General features: G+C 37.6%; 1 protein-coding gene across 6 annotated transcripts in view; it reads left to right on the forward strand.

Annotated features, from left to right (window-relative positions):
• sorcs2 (sortilin-related VPS10 domain containing receptor 2) overlaps positions 1-13,216 on the forward strand; it is a 185,157-nt gene that overhangs the window by 140,107 nt on the left and 31,834 nt on the right. For all 6 annotated transcript variants that reach the window (XM_084108164.1, XM_084108165.1, XM_084108166.1 and 3 more), the window contains exon 4: positions 12,722-12,886. In XM_084108164.1, coding sequence (XP_083964290.1) covers positions 12,722-12,886 — 165 coding nt within the window. The remainder of the gene's footprint in view (positions 1-12,721; positions 12,887-13,216) is intronic.

Raw genomic sequence — 13,216 nt, forward strand, 5'->3', positions numbered from 1 at the left:
GCCCCAATTCAACTTCATCTCTAGCTTTTAGAGATCTAAATCAGGGCCGGAACCACCAGAGACATTAAAGGCCCTGATATACTTCAAGCAACATTGAAGAATGAACTGATAGAAACCGAACTTTGAAACCGAACTTTGTTTGGAGTTTGTTTTGGGGGTTCGAAACAGCTTACCAAAGCAAACTTTCCGGAAAAGAGGAGGCTCCGCCTTCTTTCACAAGATCTCCTCTGGTTCATTTCTTCTGTTTAGTCCGTCGAGTTGCGTTTTCACTGTTTTTCATGTTTAATACGATAAAGCTGCTTGATATAAGCTATATTTAAGCTATCAATCTATTGTATAAAGTGTTATATAAATAAACGTGACGTGACTTTACTAGAGTACTTTAGCATTAAAGAAGTGTGTGGTAAGATGTAAATAGCTAAACAATTAATATTTTCAGCGACCGACAGTAATATCCACCAGTGATGCGAACAACTTTTTAAATGTAATTTCACTGGTTTGAATTGAACATCTATTCTACAGTATCTCCTAGGGGTGTGACGAGATCTCGTGTTACGAGATCTCGCGAGATTAAAACGCGACGAGATTTCTCGTCGAGGTGAAACTTTGTCTCGTGAGTTAAAAAAAAACAAACAAAAAAAAAAACCTTTGTCTCGTGAGTTGTTGTGATGTCAGCGTGATGGAGCGTGAGGGTGAAATTTGTATTGAAGATGCCCCTGCCACTTTTAAATCATTTGTGTGCCGGGCCAATCACACACACACTCCGCACACACACACACTCACTGTCCCTCGCTCACTCACTCACTCGCGCGCACACACACACACACACGCACACTCACTGTAACCGCACTCTCACTCACTCTCGCTCACACTCAACCCGTCGTGGAGGACCGTTAAAATTAAATATGCTAGTCTTTCTGTCGTGATGTCGTGAAGCATCACAGACGCGTTGTCGCCCACTATGACACACTATACGAAATGAAACGATCGAATCTTGCGTCCCGACGCCCGTTGTCCTTTACGAGTCTCCACGAAACGGATCGTGCCAAAATCGCGCTAAAATAGTGTAATCTGAACCAGGCAGGTAATAAACATTTGACCTATCAAGCAAAGAACCTATTAAAGCACTAAGACATGGGAACAGTAGGGCCTATAGCTTAAAGTCATATCGACATAGCAATATTAAACAATGTTATCGCACATCGCAGCTTTTCCTCATATCGTGCAGCCCTAGTTACTGCCCAAAGGTCTCAACTGCTGCCAGAAATCGTCGACATGCTTATATTCTTGAAAAAGAACATGACCATATCTTAGGCTTATCTTAGTTAATTTATCTCTTTTTCATGCTTGAAGAAAAAAACTGTTTCTGTTTAAACTTGTAGTTTTGAGAGAGCAGTACTTTGATTATGGATACACACTTACTGTTTGCATTTAAAGTGTTATTTCAGTTATTTATATTTATTTTATTTATACTGTTTTATTTTTTTATGTTCGATTTGTGGAAAGGAGTTAGATTTCTCATGTGAAATCGTACAGGGAGAAGTAGAGTTTATAGCAAAACATTTTGCAGTGTTTGCATGTCCTTTACTGCATAGAATTCATTAAAATAGAAGTTGATTTCAAAATGCACATAAATTGTTTTGCATTTTGTGATTTTCAGTTGAATAAAAGACTATTTTCCATTCATATATTTCATCATTGAGGATTTCTTAAAAATTGTGTAAAAATCTCGTCTTGTCTCGTTCTCGTGAACCCAATCTCGTGTCTCGTCTCGTCTCGTGGAGTAAGCGTCTCGTCACACCCCTAGTATCTCCAGGAACACATCTACATCAGTGATTAGTTACAGTATAACATTTATTTTAAAGAGACTGTTGTGGAATCACATATATAGACATGACTTTATTTTGCAAATTTTATTATGAGTAGCATAAGTAAATTCAGTTTAATGGGATTGTTTCCCACCATAGTAAACTAATATGATGTATTACTGACTAACTAAGAGACTGAAGGCTATATCAATACATATTGATCATCATATCATCAAACTGTTCCCACAGCTAAAATGTGATGGATTATCTTGATATAAAAATAGTTTAGGATGAGACACTATTTCCAGGATGTGCTTTCCGAGACCTACTTTTCTTTCAAATATTGGTCCCTCAGAAACTTTGGTGTAATTTGATGTACTGTAACTGTAGTTAAGAGTAGACAGCCTTAAAAGAACATATATCAAACTTGACCTTAATACCAGTTTCAGTCTAAGTCCAGGTTTGATATGTAAAAAAATCAACAAATAATAATCATGTTTGAAGAGCTTATGGTCACAAAGACATCAATGATTTTTTTTCCCTAAAGACATGCTTTAATATGATCAAAGACAGTTGTACACATTATTAAGCAAAACGATGTAAAAGCTATCTCAGTGTAGCTTTTTTTCTCCAGTTACCAGCTGTGACCGTGACAAGCAACAGGACATTTTGTTGATCACATGGTTTCTATTCATGCAGTGTCACGCTACATTGTTCCGCCCAGTATGAAAACTCATCAGTCCAAAATCACACTCCTCATAACTGTTTATTACAGGGATGTAACAATAGATTGATTTGAATCAATGTATCAATCAAATGACTAACAATATGATATATAGATGCTATCCATAAAAAGGAGGAATATATATTTTTAAGATGAACACTCTCATGTTAGCCACATCTGCATACATTGTCCTAAAGAAAAACTTCTCGAAAGAGATCACTAGTCTAGAAGACTTGTTTGTATGTTATAAACAGAAATTGATTCAAATGTCAAAGATGTCAAATATTTGATTTTTTTTTTAAATAAATGTGTTTTTTCAACAACTGTTAGGTTAATACCTCATTTTGTTGTGTATGTACTAATGCTGATACTATATTTGTACATTTTAGAGGGTCTTAACGTCTTTCTTGACTATTGTCATTGCTTATCAAAAGCCACTGATGAGCTGTCATCAGACAACTGATGATCTCATGTGCGCCTTGATTACTTATTTTTATACATTATTTAAAAGACAAGTGTATTTTTTGCACATAATATCGTAATATAGATACATCAATCGGCGGCCACTGAATCTAATCAAATTGTAATTGTATTGCGTTGTGTTTTGAAGTAGGCCTATTGTCAAATATTATATCGATGGCTAAGAGAATCAATGTCAGATTGTATCGTGATGAAACATCCAATTTACACCCCTACTCCCCTAGTAAATTGAACATTAAATATCTTCTGATTGGCTGAGATTGTGTCACGTCTCTTCTTCAGGGTAGACAAAGTGATTGTTGTTGTATAGAACATAGTGTAATCAAATTTATCCATTGATCACCCATACAATATACATATTAACACCACTTGACAGTTTAACACTTAAGTCATGCTTATGATAGTTTTTACCATTCTTCTGCCAACAGTCAAGGTGTACAAGATTACACCTTCCTTAGGTCATGATCAGAGAGCCAAGAAACAGCATAATTGTAGCCAAGAACTGCACCTACAGAGCAAAAATAAATAAATAGTTGCATAACCTTAAGCGCAAAGCTGTGATCATACTCATAGAGCGAGCATTGTAATGCCTCTTTCCTTTTGTCCTCAGTGTTTTCATGGGTCCTTGTCCCTGGTGTAGGTGTTTGATGTGTGTGGGCTGTTCTTTAGTCTGAGCTGAGCCATTATGACAGGCAGGAGGGACTTAATAACAGTGCTTTCACCCCAAGCATGCTCCTGACAAATTACCTGTGTGAGACCTGGATTTAGAGAAGGGTCAGTGGAAAGATCACGCATGCACACACACATAAGCACAGACAAACACACAATGCCTTTGTCTCCCTTGAAAAGGGAGTCTCTTCACTGGCCTCTGAACTTTCACGCTATCACCTAGACATAATAGATGCTTAATGCCTATTCAAAGTGTTTGATGTGTGTGGGAGAATATTTCCATATTCCATATGTGGAGAGAAAGAAGCAGAGAGGGAGAGTCTCTGTATGTGTGTGATGTCACAAGCTTGCCTATTGGCAGTGGAGCTATCTTAAAGGGATATTCCATCCAAAAATGGTTTACTCACCCTTTGCTTATTTTGCAAAAGGATGTATTTTTCACGTTTTTGGCCATACAATGACGAACAGTGATCACATCTGTATACAGTATATATATCACTCATTCGCTATATTTAAATTCTTTTGATGACTTCCAATAGCTTTCTGAGGATACAAATGAATTCAAAAGTCAAGTGGAGTCAAGTCACCTTTATTTTTATAGTGCTTTATACAATATAGATTGTTTCAAAGCAGCTTTACAGTGATCAACAGGAAAATAATGATTCAATGATGCAAACATAGATCAATTTGACTGTAAAGCAGCTCTTAAAAGAGAAAAAGTGTATTTTTTCAGCTGAAGTCAGTTCAGTGTTGATTCATTTTCGTTGTAAAGATCATCAATTATTGAAGTATAGTTTAATTTGTCTATGAAGCAGCTCTGCAGAAAACTCATTGTCATTGTCCAGCTCAGTTCAGTTCTCATCAGTGTCAGTGTAGTCAGATCAATAATATTGTTGAATATTAAGTTTCCCACACTAAGCACGCCAGAGGCGACAGTGGCAAGAAACAATAACACAATAATAATACAAATAATACAATAATCTAGCCTTGAAGTCATGAACGCATGAACTAACTATTCTGCATCTGACATTGAGAGCATATGTCGTAATGTAGATATATTTTTAAGATGGAAAAATTAGGTTTTACAAATACTAGAAATGTGGTTTTCAAATGAAAGATTGTTATCAAATAGACACCCAGGTTCCTAACTGACGACGAAGACGTACAGAGCAGCCATCAAGTGTAAGAGAGTATTCTAGATTATTACTTGCGGAGGTTTTGGTCCAATATTTAAAACCCGTGTTTTTTCAGAATTTAGTTGTAGGAAATTACTAGTCATATAATATTATATCAAACATGCATTCCGTTAGTTTTGTGAATTGGTATATGTAGAATGTAGAGCTGAGTATCATCAGTGTAACAGTGAAAACGAATGCAATGCTTCCTAATAATTTATCCCAAGGGTAGCACGTACAGGGTGAAAAGCAATGGTCCTAGTACTGAGCCTTGTGGTACTCCATACTGAACTTGTGATTGATATGACACCTCTTCATTTATTGCTACAAATTGGTAATGGTCAGGGCTGGATTTCCAGAAACCTTCTTAACGCTACGTCGTTCTTAAATTATACCTTAAGCTGTACCTTATCGTTATTATGTGTTTCCCGGAACGTTCTTAGTTAAGTATACCTTCTGTAAGTCATACTTTCGGAAGGTTGGTCTGGACCACTCTTAGCTATACCTTATCACTGTTGACAGTTCACTCCGCTAGTGGCCACCACTGCAACAGTTTTTTACATCTCAGTCTATACGAATATAATTCTGAAGTTGTAATACACCCAGTGCTAAATTATAGGCTAATTCAAGTGTTTTCATGCAAAGAATAAAACTGTCATTACACTGATTGTTGTTAGCTTTTTAATTATATTATCCAAAGGTACATTAGCTCGCAAACCATTAGCCAGTAAAAGCTTAGGAATCTATTTAAAGGGAATGATTGTGGTGGGGAGTTTGCTCAAACTATGGCAGCGATACAGCGAATAATTGTGCTAAATTAAAGATGCCACAGTCTGCGGAGATCTTTCAAAGGCCACTGAAAGCATACTGCCAGTTAGTGTAGCAGGTCGGGGCATGATACGTTTGAGCAAGAGGTAGCGGGTTCGCGCACTCATTCCAAAATTATATAAAATATCCAGAGTTGGATTTAGTTTGCACATGAGTCCTATTAAATGCAATTTCAACTATTTCTGAAGAGCTTCTTTAATAAAGAATACTGCTTTCTCACATAACGCAGTGAAGCAGCCCCTGCATAAGTGAATAATTGATTGTCGAGCCATCGATATCAACCAATTCAGCACCACCGCCATGGACAGCACCTGGTAATGTCGTAACTCTAATGAGGGCAGTCTCAGTACTATGATACAGTCTAAATCCTGACTGGAAATCCTTGCAGATACCATTTCTTTCTAAGAAGGATCATAATTGTGAGGATACTGCCTTTTCTAGTATCTTTGACAGAAAAGGGAGATTCGAGATCGGTCTGTAGTTAGCTAATTCTCAAGATCAAGTTGTTTTTTAAATAAGAGGTTTAATAACAGCCAGCTTGAAAGTTTTTGGGACATATCCTAATGACAATGATGAATTAATAATATTAAGAAAAGGATCTATTACTTCTGGAAGCATCTCTTTCAGTACTTTTACTTACGCTGTAGGGTCTAACATATGTTGTTGATTTTGATGATATAACAAGTTCACACAATTCTTCCTCTCCTATAGTAAAGAATGAGTGGAATTGTTCCTCATGGGGTCTATAGCACAATGTCTCATGCGATACTGTAGTAGACGGTTGCATGGATATCATTTACTCTTCTGAGAGTATCAATCTTGCAAGTAAAGAAATTCATAAAGTCATAACTGCTCTACTGTTTGGAAACATCAGAACTTGTTGAAGCTTTATTTCTTAGTAATTTAACCACTGTATCAAATAAATACAGTAGCTAGGGTTGTGTTAGTTTTCCTTAATCTTCTTTAAGTGCAAAGGAGTAACAGTGTCTAAAGTGCTAAAAAAGAGAGTCAGTTTAAGTTGCAACATCGAGTTGCATCATCGAGTTCTTCTAAGCAATCTGGAATGCTGAGGAACTGAAACAAATCAGGAAGATTATTTATAAAGCAATCTTTAGTGGTATAAGTGATAGTTCCTCCATAGGAGTTGGTTTTGCGGCCTTGGCTGAATGGAGTAACACTGAATGGAGTATAGAGTGTATGCACATGAAGTCACCATTACGCCACTAAGGGGCAAAAAGACTGAGCGAATGCCGCCAAAAACACACAAAACACATCTAAAACAGGATTTCACAAGAAATCTGAGGTATATTTTTACAGACTGCCGAAAGCTACAGAACAGAGAAGCACATGGATCGCTGCAATTCATAGAAACAACTGGAATCCAGGCAGCGAAAGGTGGATTTGCAGTTATCATTTTGTGTCAATATGCTAAATTAAGTGGTAAAATCATACCCTATATATTGTATTGTTAGATATTGTATTGACAACTCATCAATTAAATATTTACCATCGATATTGCATAATTGGACTTTTTATAATAAACACTGTCAAAAAACTATACAAGTTTTAAGTCTGGACGATATGACGATATATAACATTGATATAAGTGATCACATGGATTTAGAGGGTGTGACGAGACACTTATCTTGCGAGACAAGACACGAGATTGGGTTCACGAGAACGAGACGAGATGAGATTTTTGCACAATATTTTACTGAAATCCTCAATGACAAAATTCATGACTGGAAAAATAGTCTGCAGGTGCATTTTGAAATGTTTTATCTAATAATCTTCTAATGAATGTCATTTCAGTTCTACTTTATGAGTATGAATTATCAAATGCATTGAAAGACAACAATATACAAGCACTGTAAAAGGTTTTGCCACAAACTCAACTGACTGCCTTTTCTCCTGTATGATTTCACATTAGTCTCTTCAGACCTTACTGTACATGAATTATGAGCTTCCAGAACTTCTGATTGAGGCTGTGTGTGACCTAATTAAACTCATTTCCACAAATTGAACATAGCAATAAAAAAATAAAAAAAATAACAGTTTTCTCTTAGTTTTATTAAGTGCAAACAATAAGTTAAAATGCAACCATAATCAAAGTACTGTAGCAGACTCTTTAATTGTTGTGAAATTGTTGTTTTATTTTTCACCGGCAGTTATAGGGTTAATGCGGCGAGTTCGGAAAAGGCCGGATAGAGAGAAACGAGCGAGTGAGTTAGGCTAGTGCGTTTGTGTACGTTCCGATTATAAATTCAGAAACGGAGCCTCCCTTGTCTGTCGTTCGTTCTTCAGACGTTACTCTCTCAATATTCAAGTGCAATATAGATTAAATATAAATTATATTTTAAGTGCAAACAGAGACCAAAACAGAGACCAGAGCCACAACTGCACGGTCCAGAGATAGCTTTGATATTGGGAGACAGACTATTGTATGCAGCCTAATTTGCGCGCATCAGGGAGCTCCAGTTTCACTTTCGGATTCGCGATCGCACGTAGGCTAGCCTACTCTGTGTAAAGGGCTGCGGCGGTGCTGAACGTGCATTCTACAAGATAAGACTTTATCATACGTCTAGGCTCTGTTGCGCAACGAATCATCCGCCATCATCACGCGATCAGTGAGCCGCGATTCCTACTTCACTGTGTGTGACACGCGACTGCAACTTGTGCTGGATGAGCAGAGCAGACGTTTAATAGTTTACAATGTTTTTTTGTTTGTTTTTTTAATGAAAACATCAAAACGACAGTGAAGGGCGGTGCCGCGGTGGGCATCATAGCGATTGTAGCGGTGTCATATTCTGTGCTAATTTCACCCTCACGTCATGGCGATCATAGACATATTAGAGAGTAGATTTGATTGGTCTACTCTCTATCATGTGGTTAGCACTTCTGTTATTCATTTGTTCTCACACACTTCAGCGTCGCGGTCACTGGTTTAGACGAACACTGCCACTATCTATTATTAGCGCACCGTCAGCTAACTCTTCACGTCATGTCATCACAAAAAGAAATATACAAGAGGAAGATAAAGGAATTAGGAATCATAGATCCATATGAAGCACCACAAGTTCTTTTTACAGGCATTTAATGTGTAGAAAAACTTCCTGACATTGAGTTCGGTGACATTTACAGCTACCTTATTCACTTCTCATCACGTTACACCGGAGCTTCATTAAAAGCATACAAAAGCTTAGCAATCTATCGGTATCACAGCATCGCTCGGGCATGATAGAGATGAATATTTCGCGACGAGCTGTATTATCACCAGCGGTTTAGCATTTTCTATTCCGTCAAGATGGCTGCTCCAAATGGCGTGACGTCACGCGGGACGTCCCTATATGTGACCCTGGACCACAAAACCAGTCACATGGGTCAATTTTATGAAATTGAGATTTATACATCACCCGAAAGCTGAATAAATAAGCTTTCCATTGATGTATGGTTTCTTATGATAGGACAATATTTGGCAGATATAAAACTATTTGAAAATCTGGAAATATGAAGGTGCAAAAAAATCAAAACATTCACGATTGTGTTGCATCATTTTAAAAAAATAAATGTTTTATATATTTACGGTAGGAAACTTACAAAATATCTTCATGGAACATGATCTTAACTTAATATCCTAATGATTTTTGGCATAAAAGAAAAATCTATAATTTTGCCCCATACAATGTATTGTTGGCTATTGCCACAAATATAGATAAATATATCCAGGGTCACATTGTATTTATAAAAAGCGTACACAGGCAACTTTGCTACGTATTTCCCCGGCGTCGAAATCAGGCATATTAAATGTCAGGAAACACGATTCCTGGCTGCATGTCAATATCCATGGATCACTGGATCTTTATTAAGTTGTAAAGAACACTATATCGAGTCCAACCTTTAGTTGTCAATATTAAATCTTAAGTATGATTATGACAATTAGTGGGTCCTGACACATGTTGTCTAACTCCAATAGAGTTTAGAATGTCTATAAATACCAATCCCATGCATCTTTTTCAGTATCTACATATATAATTAAATTACCAACAATTAAGACTTTGCCTACAACCAGTACTAACTCTGAAAAAAAATAAAAAATTCTGAAGATTCTTTGATAAAGTCTGTATGGTGGCCTGTTTACTGTAGTTAGAACAAATGTCAAACGGGATTTATCGTTTCAAAAATTAAACTTCAGGCATGTTGTTCCAAACTTGAATGACTTATTTTCTTCTGTGATACATAGAAGAAGATATTTTAAGAAATGTGTAAGTAAAAGGTAACCAAAACGATTTGGTTACCAGCATTCCTCAGAATAAGTCATTCAGGTTTGGAACCACATGAGAGGGAGTAAATTATGACATTTCAATTGTGGGTGACCTATCCCTTTATGATAATATTCATTACAGTGAGCTGTTAACTTGAAAACCACTGCAGTCTGGATTCAGTCTGAGAGTTGAACTTGAGCGTTGGGCAGATTTGTGGATGAATCAGTTTTTAAAAACAGTTTTATCAACCAGGTTTATTGGTTTAAAAGGATGATACAAATTTCTGTTTAGAACAATCTGAGGTAGATTAAATGATGACAGAATTGTGATCTGCCTTTCATCTGTGCCACTGACATTTGACCATATCTCTTCTAGGAGAATCCTATCTCTTTCTCTCTTTGAGAGGTGCATCAGGGACAGCTAAGCTGGAATGCAAAGCTGAACAAGTCTTGGTTGTTTCAGGAGAAGCTTTCAGCATTCAAACAGTGCTCCACAATTCTCCCCTTGGCTTTGTTTGGTTGAGTATTGAAGATATGCAGTTGCCGCAGTCAGTTTTCTTCAAATTTGTCTTTTGTTTCAGTGGCTGAGCTCAGGTGCACAGAACAGACCTCTCTCACTCTCTTCCCCTCTTCATCTTTTTATGCTTCCCATTTTCCCCACTCAGCACAGACTGGATATCAGAACTGCCAATTTGCATATGAAATTGGGTGGAAAGCAAAATTAGTCGAGTTGCATTGAGTAAAAGCAGTTGCACAAATTTACACACAGGCATGTTTGTCCCTTTCGCAGACTGTTCTGTTTACAAAATTTCATACCGCATGATCCACAGGGCAGAAAAGTTTCAGTTTTGTTTCATCGCTCCACAGAACAGAATCCCAAAACTTCTGTGGCTTATTTATATGATTTTTAGCAAACTGGAGCCGCCTTTTCTTGTGCTTTTGGGTCAGTAGTGGAGTTCTGGCATGGAAACTGCATGCGTTTAGTACGTGCCTTACTGTGCAAGCTGAAACCTCAGTGCCTGTTCCCACCAAGTCTTGCTGCAGGTCTTTTGCAGTCACTCAAGGGTTTTTCTGAACCTGCCTTCTCAGAAATCTGGTTGCAGCCGTTGATAGCTTCCTTTTGTTGCCCCATCCAGGAAGTGTAGCCATTGTTCCTTTAACTTTGAACTTGAGAACTATGCTTCCAATGGTGTCACTAGGAATATTTAGCACCTTCGCTATCTTTTTGCATCCGGTTCCTTGTTTGTGAAGGGCGATGATATCTTCTTTTAACTTTTTGGACCATTCTTTTGACTTATTTCTAACATGCAGTCAAACGTGACACTCAACAAACCTATCCAGCTCAGATATTTCATGTGACCTAGCTCAAATACACCTGGTGCAACTAATGAAACTGAGCTGAGCCTTGAAGGAAATGTAAAATTTGCAATGGGGGTCAAATAATTCTGATTACAACTGTAGCACTTTCAGAGCAATGAAGAGCGGGATGATTGTTCTCTCATGTAAATCCTCCAAGCTGTCCACAGTGTCTTTCATCCAATCATAAATGGACATACAGAGCTTAATTCTTAATGACACTATGTAACTTGCATATTGTGAGAGAGGATCCGGTTGGAGATAAGTAAAGTAGATTATCTCATAAACGATTACATGACCTACAGACATTGACTAAAACCTCATTACAAAGTGGCAGTCAGACATCGTTGAAGACTTGTGATTGCGCTTTTAAAGCGCCATTGACCACTAAATTCTGCCCCATGTTATTGTACTGGCCTCTATAGCCTCTTCCAGCCCTGCCAGCTCGCCGTACTCCTCTGGGACAGGCGCAGGATGTTGTTTGATGGCTTTTATCCACAGACCACAAAGGAGGCTCTGTGCTAATCTCTGCGAGTTATTGCTTTAAGAGGGAAGTTTTACAGAGAGGAGATTCTTTCCTTTTTTCCCCCAGAGTCTTTGTTTTGGGATGGATAACTTGTTTCACAGGGATCCCTTTGAGGGTCTCTCTGTTTGGCAATCCCCATGAGGATTCCAGCTTGTTTTTCTGTGCTGGTAGCAGGTAGTGAACTTGCCTCCCGTTAGAGACACTTCACTGCGCAGATGGTTAAACAACAGCGCCACTCAAAGGGGTTTAAAGGAAGTGAAGCTTACAAAAACATCAGGCTGTTCAGTGAATTCGCACAACTTTGGGTCATTCAGGGGCGTAGCAATCATTTTAAATGCTAGGCTATGGACTTCTATTGTGTCTTTATGTCTCTTTATCTGTTATTTATAGCCTACATGTTTTGTCTTAGGCTATATGTGTTGAGCCAAATAAATAAAGGAAAACATTAATGCACTTTAAGAAGTGTCTAAAGGCCTTGTGTTGGTTAAATTCGTTGTGTCAGTAAAATATCACATACCCTACAGTAAATTGATGATCTTGACTGGGATTGGGTGTATAATAATATCTAAACTATAGAATTAAACTGACTATGCTGTAAATATTGAATCTTGTCTGTTTAACGTTTAATACAATATTTCAAATATGTAATATCTAAATACTATGTGGCAAATAGCTGTATATTTAAATTGTAAATGTACAACAATTTTATTAAAAGGTTTTAATACTTTTGAATGCTTATTTTTTTACTTTTATAGTTTAGCTTAGTTTAGTTTAGTTTTAGTTTTTTTAGACAAATCTGGGTCCAGGAAACCATGCTTCATTGTCTAATATGTGTAAACTAACTAACCAACATACATCTTGACATGTAGTCACTAAAGATATTGTGTTTTGTAGGTGATCTTGGTGAGCTCCAGCATCAATGAACGTGACCAGATGCTCTTCATCAGCACAGATGAGGGTTCATCCTTTCAACGGCAGCCTGTCTCCTTCACCGTGGAAACACTCCTCTTCCATCCATCCGAGGAAGACAAACTTTTGGCTTACAGCAAGGAGGCGAAGGTCAGTCATGAAAGTGTTGGCCAACACAGAATAATACAGTCAAGAAAATGACTATTAAAGACACCAATTGAAGTCCGTGTTTTTTGGCAGCTTCAAACCGGTCGCTCACAAGATCATAATTTGTCTTAATGCTGCTGCATGTTTGTAGCTTTTCTTGTCAGGCTCAACTGCCTGAATTAGTCTTTGTGGTTGTTTTAGTGTTAATGATTTAGGTCTCGGCTGGATGACTTGACCAACTGTTCTCAACACATTTCTCACCCAGCTGTGTTTATGGTAATGCTTTTTGCTCTCCAGCATATTGGCATCCTCATTATTAGAGTTATGAGCAGC

The sequence above is a fragment of the Abramis brama genome (assembly GCF_963993115.1).
Source record: "Abramis brama genome assembly, chromosome: 3".
In the NCBI taxonomy this organism is placed as follows: domain Eukaryota; kingdom Metazoa; phylum Chordata; class Actinopteri; order Cypriniformes; family Leuciscidae; genus Abramis; species Abramis brama.